At 45.7% G+C, this 8,239-nt stretch overlaps 1 protein-coding gene across 1 annotated transcript; it reads right to left on the bottom strand.

Annotated features, from left to right (window-relative positions):
- Positions 1 to 6,410: 6,410 nt before the first annotated feature.
- Positions 6,411 to 7,055, bottom strand: LOC139196130 (uncharacterized). The gene has a single exon (XM_070821790.1). The coding sequence runs from the start codon at positions 7,053 to 7,055 to the stop codon at positions 6,411 to 6,413; it is 645 nt and encodes a 214-aa protein (XP_070677891.1).
- Positions 7,056 to 8,239: the final 1,184 nt, after the last annotated feature.

Raw genomic sequence — 8,239 nt, 5'->3', positions numbered from 1 at the left:
ATATAAAAAGGTCAATTGCCACACGCGTATGCATGTGGCAAGAGGCTAGTGAAAGTATGAATAAACTCTTAAATGTTAGTAAATCTATTGTTTTTATGGGATGCGCATTCTACAAAACTAGTTTCAACGATCCAACCATCAAACGTGTTTGTATATACTTCGAGATCGCATACGCCAAAAATTGCAAAAAACAAACATTCAAAGATCAAGTAACGAGACAAAACCTTTCAACGGTTATAAAAAAAAAATCATGATTTAACGGTTATTTTAACTCCGATTTTGATGATTCTTTACAGCTACACTCCTTGACCCTTTATGAATACAATGAATGAATTCGATATTCAATTTAAAATATTTACACTAGTGGATACCACAAAATCTTACGTTATACTTAATGAAAGTATGAATAAACTCTTTAAGTGTTAGTGAATCTATTGTTTTGATGTGATATGCATTCTACGAAACTAGTTTCAACGATCCAACCGTCAAACATGTTTGTATATACTTCGAGATCGCATAAGCCAAAAATTACAAAAAACAAACATTCAAAGATCAAGTAACGAGACAAAACTTTTCGACGGTTATAAAAAGAAAAATCACAATTTAACGGTTACTTTAACTCCGATTTTGATGATTCTTTACATCTACACTCTTTGACCCTATATGAATTCGATCTTCAATTTAAAATATTTACACTAGTGGATACCTGTTGACCCTAAAAACTACCAAGCCTACGTGGCGCGCAGGCCGAGTAATCTATGAGCTAACTATGTCCTTCGGTTGAATGTGGGGCGTGCCAACTCGTCAGCCAAGGAGTAAAATTTGTTGATGTTGCGTTGGGTGCGCGGCTGACTTATGCGTCTTGCGATTGCGACCAAGGAAGGAACACGTCTCGGCCTCTTGGGTTCTTGAACCTGAAGACAAGGCTACTATTCTTACAAAGTTCACGAATCGTCGTCGTTGGATTCGATCACAGTGATGTACTCGTCAGAGTAAACTCACGCCGAATCGACACCAAAGTGTAAGGGCTTAAATACTCAAAGCAGATATGAGTCTTAATAGTGAACGTGGTTCGACCGTCTGAATGCCGAACTCTAAATCCTACTTGAGAATATCCAATCATAAAATAACTCGGCGTGCAATGCACCGAGCTTAGTAAGCTGTAACAGCTCACTTCGCTGAGAAGGCTAATAAGATGACCTCAATCAATAAGGATTCAAAAACTCTTCTCGACTAAGACTTGGATAGGTAACCAGCTGTCCTCGCCGCAGTGTTGTTGATGCTAACGGAAGATGTTGCGAGATCGACTGATTCTACGGCGACAAAGCTATCTACGCCGACTGAAGATATCACCGGTTGCTTTCACAGTGCTGTTGATGCCAACGGAAGATGTGTCAGCGAAAAGAGAAAATAAAAAATCTCAAAGTTGTTGAGAGAGTTTGCGCAGCGTAGTTGTGTGTTGAATTGGAGGGGGCTTCTCACACCGCACAGCGCCTTGTATTTATAGTAGTAATGTACCTTCTAGGTCGAGTTAACGACCTACTCGGATTAGGATTTCTTCTTCTAATCAAACATCCCCTCGAGTACTCATACTCCCATCAGGATTTTGAACCTATCCTTTCATCGAGCCGGATTCATTTTCGGGTTATTAATCTCGCCGTGACTCCTTATTGCGCCAGGATTCGACTCATCTTGCAGTATGGCTTAACCGATCTAGGTTTGAAAGCCCACGAACTAAAATGCTCCATGGTAACCTTGTCGTAAGGCCTCCTGGGCCGAGAATGACTCTACACTCGGCCCAAACTAATATTTTGGGCCCAAGCATTGTCCCCTTGCTTCTGAGGTCTTTGGCCCAAATCCTTTGGTCGAGTTCTGAACTTGAAGAAGCCAAACTAATACTCAAAATCCAAATACTCTATTTCTGAGGTGCATTTATTGAGCACGATTGCACGATCTTGATCCTGCTGACCAATACACCACGTGGCATTTTTTCACACGGCTCATCCCTAATAATGACGTTTAAAGCGTGCGGCTCCCTGAACCGTCATACCATCATGACCTTGCTGCTGAGCACAAACATGTCACCTTGATCCATGAACTATTCACCATCATGCAAATGCCAAAACGTCTTTCACCATAAATCTCGCCGCCACACGCAATCGTGCGCCCCCTAAAACACGAAACCCTCGGTCTTTTCAACTGAATTCACTGAATGTTCATAATGATTAGCGAATTCTTTAGTTGATTTTACCCTTCCTTTTGAATTTCAAACGATTGCCCTTCCTTCCACAATTCTATAAATACCGAAATTCTCTCATTTGCACTTTACGCTTTCGAACTCTCTGAAATTTCTTGCCCTTATTCTCCAGTGAATCCCTTTCTTCCAAATCTTCAAACCCCCAAACCCAGAAAATTACTCTCGTGTCGCATCTTTAACCCACATACAATGGCCTCTTTCATCTCCAAGCTTTCCAAGGAATGTGACCGATGCCAGAAAATTATTGATCGAAGTTCGATCAAAACCATCCGTTTTAAAAGTGACATGAGCACTCCTCATCAAATCTTGGGTCCTCTCTTCAAAGCGGCAGTACCACCAACCATCATCAGACTTCTCAAGGAGCACTGCCTATCACCCTTGCTACAAGGGTTTGAATGGTTGAAGTGGGACCTGGCAAGGCCTCAAAGTTCATGGCATTCGACCACTACAGCCTGGGCAGCTTGGGTTGTACAAATGGAAAAACTCTTTGGTGAGCAATGGAAAGCCTTAGGCATCTACGACGCCATTCACCTTTCATTCATGGAAATCATTCTGGACAAGGAGCTCCTCTTAGCAGCCTTATGCTTCTGGTGCTCGGCTACCAACACTATGGTCCTCCCTCTCCACCCCATTGGTCCCACCATCCTTGACATTACTTCCATCTTGGGGACTTCTCCAACTAGGATCCCGATCGATGCCACCCTCTCTGGGTACCCGTCGAACCTTGACTTGAAGGCACTTTTCGACAAACGGGCCCTTGAGACACTGAGCGGTGAAGGCCAAGCACCTTCGAAAGAAGACGTTCACAAACTTCACAATAACTTCTTCAACTTTAACACCCTCTATCTCCATTTTACCGGCCAAGGAGAAGAAGCTTTGTGAGAAGAGGAACACGAGGCTTTCTTCTTCTATTGGTACAACAAATTTATCTGTTGTACAAAATCCAATAAATGTCTGGTCGAGAACATGCCAGTAGCTGAAGCCCTAGCTAGCGGTCACACCCTGGCACTCAGCCCGGCCATTCTCGCCGATCTCCTACGCTGCTTGGCTGAAACGACCCTAGATAAGATTGACCCGTACCAGAATGGTCCTCTCTGGGTCTTCTAACTCTGGTTGCAGGTCTACTTCGCCCCTATTCGGCGAACGCTCGCTAATTTCTCGCCTACGAAAACGCTCGACCCTCAGCTGGCTTCTCGGCCAACACCCCCCCACTAAGCTGAAGAGGTGTTCAGATATTTTTTCGCTTTTGACGATCTTTCTAATGACGAGTTCTTGATTTGTCGTCGTCGAGAATACCCTTTGTCAATCAGGCTTTCTACATCCGTGTGGGGTGCGGATGAAGATGCTGACCTTAGTCAATCCTGGGGGGTTTTTCGTGCTTGTCCGCGACCTGCCTCTTGGCTGTGAGGGTCGCCAAGCGGGTTGGGAGATGTATCATCCTAACTTCCTCGCTCGGCAGCTTGGCTACCTCCAAGGTTGCCCGGTCCCCATTCTTTCCTTACAGTCTATCCTAAGCTGCGGACGTGAACCTGGTTCTTCAAAGAAGGAATGCGATGACGCCAAAAAGGAGTTCCAGGAGCGATGCCAAAAATTCCGCCTTCGATCGGCCACTCCAGAATCTTTTAGCACCGATACCTTCGACGATTGGTGGGAAGAATACACTCATAGCTTCTTCAGTGCACCAGTTGAAGATGTCATTAACAAGATCTTCGGCGATCGTCCCCACAAGGCTTCTGCTCCCCAACCTAAAGAGGCTACCCATGGTATATAGCTTCCTTTACATATTTAGATATATATATATATATATATATATATCCTTACTGCTATTGACTTGGCTTTCAATTCTCAGGCAGCCGAGAGTCGAAAAAGGTAAAAGCGGTGGCTGCAATTGCAGCCAAGAAGAAGGCAATCCTCTCTTCCAAGCTGAGCAAATAACCCTGACAAGAGACTGAGAAGGCCGCCGCAGTCTCTCGTCCTACAAAACGCGTCAAGAAATTGGCAAACAAAGGGCAACGAGAAATTCACGTCATCTCTAGCCAAACGTCGAGAACAACCACTCCCAATGTTTCTCCTTCCACCCCGGCTGTATGCATCCCGACGGTTGTGCAGCCGGCTCCGACAAGTTAGGCGCCAAAAGCTCGTCCTGACCCTCCAATCGTGACTGGGCCAAAAACTGCTCCATTGGTCGAACCGTCTGTAGTTTCGGGGTCGGCCACTGCACCTATTGTGGAAGAGGTGGTCCCATTGGCCGAGAGAACTCCCCCTAAAAATCCAAAACACGCGGCAGTCGTTCTAGAAAAGAACGACGCAAGCGATGAGATTCCTCTGGCGGGTCGCCTTCAACCACGCCATCAAACTCCCTCTGCGTCCGAGGCGTCTATCTAAGTCGGCTCTTATGCGGCCAACCGTGGCAAACGACCTGTCGCAGAGCTAGAAGAGAGCAATGGGAGCGACGAGATTTCGCTGGCAGGTCGCTTTCAACCCCGCAATCAACCTCCCCCTGCGTCCGAGGCAGCTGTCCAAGTCGGCCCTTCTGCAGCCGACCGTGGCAAACGTCTTACCGTAGAGCCAGAAGCGACGGCGGAAATGCCCGTTCACCCGCAGGACCAAGGCTTCAACATTCCTCCCCAAGAAGCCTCTTCGGCCTTCGTAAGTACCCCTCTTGCTTCTCTTTTGGTTACTTTTCTACCTTAGAATTCTAAACCAAGAAGATACCTAATGTCAGGTGCCTACCCATTCTTTTCATCGAAAATTCTATGCGCCGAAAGATGTTATCTATATTTCTTGGCTGCCTCCATGGCCATCGAACGTAGATAACCTTCATCGACCGCATGAATTGATGAGCAGTCTAAGGCACTGGGCTCGGCCATTAAGTTCTTTAGGTTCGAGCAATGAACCTGAAGACATGGCCGAAATCTCCTCTCGGCAGGTTTAAAACAAAACCTTCTTGTTATGTTCTTTTGTGATATTTTTGAGCTTAAGCTAATTTTTCTGTGCAGCCTTCATAGGAAGTCGAGTTTAAAGCCCTCATGTCAAACACTACTGGAGCGACTGGCCCTTTGGCCACTACAACTGACCCCGTCGATTCAACTGCTCTGGTTCGGGTGCAAGAAGTTTTATCTCTCTCTGCGTCGCAAGTCCTTGAACACAAAGGCCTCGATTTATTAGGTGCCTGCCTAAACGACCTCGACGCAAATGGTCAAATGAGCGCCGAAGCCATCGTTCAGGCGTCGTCCGCCTTAGAGCGAGTTCGGGAGACTTTTAGTGTCCTTGAGAACGCTCTTCGGGCTAAACAAGATCTGAAAGCTGCTATGGCCGTCCAAGACACTCTTCATCTGAAGATTGATGCTTTAAAGGTGAAAGGGGAAGCCTTAGCTGACCTTGACCGTCAAATAGCCGAATTGGCAAAACGAAGGTCGGCTATTGCTTCTGAGCTTGCGAAAGACTTCGAGTCGGGCAGCAAAGATTGTCTAACCAAGTATACGACGAGCGTGAAATGAATCGAGCAGTTGAAGATGGACAAGAAGAACCGGCAGGCCGAGGTCATAATGGGCGAGGTGCGGTGGCTGGAGCTTAAAACCCTTCTCGGCACTCTTCTTCCTTATTCGCCCTAAATTTATTTAAATGTAAACTGATCGACCAACTCAATTTATGTATTCTTTTATCGACCTTAATGAATGAATTTCTATTCCCGCATGTCCCATGTGATCGGATAGTACTTCTTTAAAAACTTCCCATTGATTGGCAATTTGTGAACTAAACCGGTCCGGTCTCTAAGATGATATGCGCCTTTGCCAAGAACCTTATGTATGACGAATGGCCCTTTCTAATTTGGCGACCATTTGCCGAACCTGGGGTCTTTAATTCCTACAGGCAACACCGTTTGCCAAACTAATTCTCCTTCGCCAAATGTTTTCTGTCAGACCTTTTGATTGTAGGCTCGCTCGGCAATCTATTTTTATGACACCAGCAAGTTATAAGCATCAAGTCACGCTTCTTCTAAGTCTTCTAACTCCTGTCTCATGGACTGATTATATTCGGCGCTGAACAGACTACTTTGTTCAATTATTCGTAACGAATTTATGCTTAACTCGACTGGTAACATTGCATCGTGTTCGTAGGTTAGTGCATACGGGGTTGTCCCAGTCGCCGATCAGAGTGATGTTCGATATGCCCATAAAGCCTCATTCAACTTTAAATGCCACATGCCAAGCCTTTCTTTTATTATTTTCTCGAGAATGCTGATCAACACTTTGTTACTTGCCTCGGCCTGCCCATTTGCTTGTGGATAATATGGTGTAGACTGATGAGCTCTGCAAACCCCTTCATAGACTTCTGTGATTGCTTGAGCACCCTCTTGGGGGCCGAGGCATAGTAGTAATAGACCATCATCACTCTTTCGATATAACTCGTTTTGATACGTGACATAGTTTGTGGCGTGAACTCTTGTCTTGTGACTGTGTTTACCATTGGGATTGTCAAGATACTGCATAATGGGTTTTCTCCAATCATCTGGTATTGCCTTGACGGCGCAAACATCTATAAGGTCTTGTCGGTCTAACAACGAAGGTAAAGACATGACTCTTGTGCGTATCACGTTGTCGCGTCGGAGGACTTGCTGGTTAACCAAGGTCGGGTATAGCTGTCGTAACACGGGTATTTCTTGGCCTAGCTTACCCTCCAGGAGTTGTGCACCGGAGGCGATTTGAGTGAATTCATCTGCGTCGGTATTATGGATCCGGGAAATATGTTCAAATGTAATACCATCGAAGAATTCGGCCAAATAGCTGGCGACCATGTGGTAGGGTGCTAGGGTATAACTCATGCATTGAAAAGAACCATTAAGTTGGTTAATCAAAAGTTCGGAGTCACCAAGGATGAGGGTGCGGGTTGCCCGCAAGTTATGAAGGATGCCAAGGCCGATGATAAGGGCTTCGTATTCAGCTTGATTATTTGTGCAATGAAAATCTAGCTTGAGCGAAAAATACTAACGATCGTGGTTTGGGGATTGAATGACAATTCCAACGCCAGCCGAGGATGAAGTACGTGAACCGTCGAAGTACATCGTCCAGTAGTTATTGTGCGTTTCAACCATGCCGATTTTGACGTCGGTGCCCCCAAAACCATATAGGGAAGGGTGTTGAGCAAGGAAATCAGCCAATGCCTGGCCTTTGACAGCTTTCTGGGGTATGTATTGCAAGCTAAACTCGGACAACGCCATTGTCCATTTCCCAATTCGGCCTTTTACGATTGGTCGGGTAAGCATGTAGCGGATGACGTCGGTTTGGGCAATGACTTGGGCGACCGATGGGAGCATGTAATGCCGAAGCTTGGAGGCGGTGAAAAATACGGCTAGACAGAGCTTCTCGACGGTAGAATAATTGATTTTCGGTTGATTGATATTTCGACTTAGGTAAAAAATAGCCTGTTCTCGTCCGGCGTCATTGTCTTGCGTGAGGAGGCAGCCAATGGACTCTTCGACCGTCGAGATATATAGTTTGAGAGGCTTACCGCACCGAGGTGGGACAAGGACAGGTGGTGTTGTGAGGGAGACTTTGATTTGCGTAAACGCCGCCTGATGCTCGTATTTCCACTCAAATTTATCTGAGTCTTTGAGTTTCAAAAGTGTAGATAACGCTTTCATTTTCCCCGCCGAGTTAGCTATAAATCGGCAGAGAAAATTTATCTTACCGAGTAAGGACTGTAATTGTTTCTTCGTCGTGGGGGGGTGGGGCATTGATGATTGCATGTGCTTTATTTTCATCCACTTCAATCCCACGGTGGTGCACAAGGAAACCGAGAAAATTACCGGTTGACACACCAAAGGCACATTTGGCAGGATTCATTTTAAGGTTGTGTTCAGCATGCAGAGGAAAGCCTGTCGGAGATCATCCAGATGTGTCTGCTGGCATTTAGATTTGATTACAACCTCGTCGATGTAGACTTTGACGATGGTTCCAATTAAATCATGGAATATGGTGT

Source organism: Malus domestica, chromosome 05, assembly GCF_042453785.1.
Source record: "Malus domestica chromosome 05, GDT2T_hap1".
Lineage (NCBI taxonomy): Eukaryota > Viridiplantae > Streptophyta > Magnoliopsida > Rosales > Rosaceae > Malus > Malus domestica.
The sequence above is the reverse complement of the archived record's forward strand: the minus strand, read 5'-3'. Positions and strand labels throughout refer to the sequence as shown.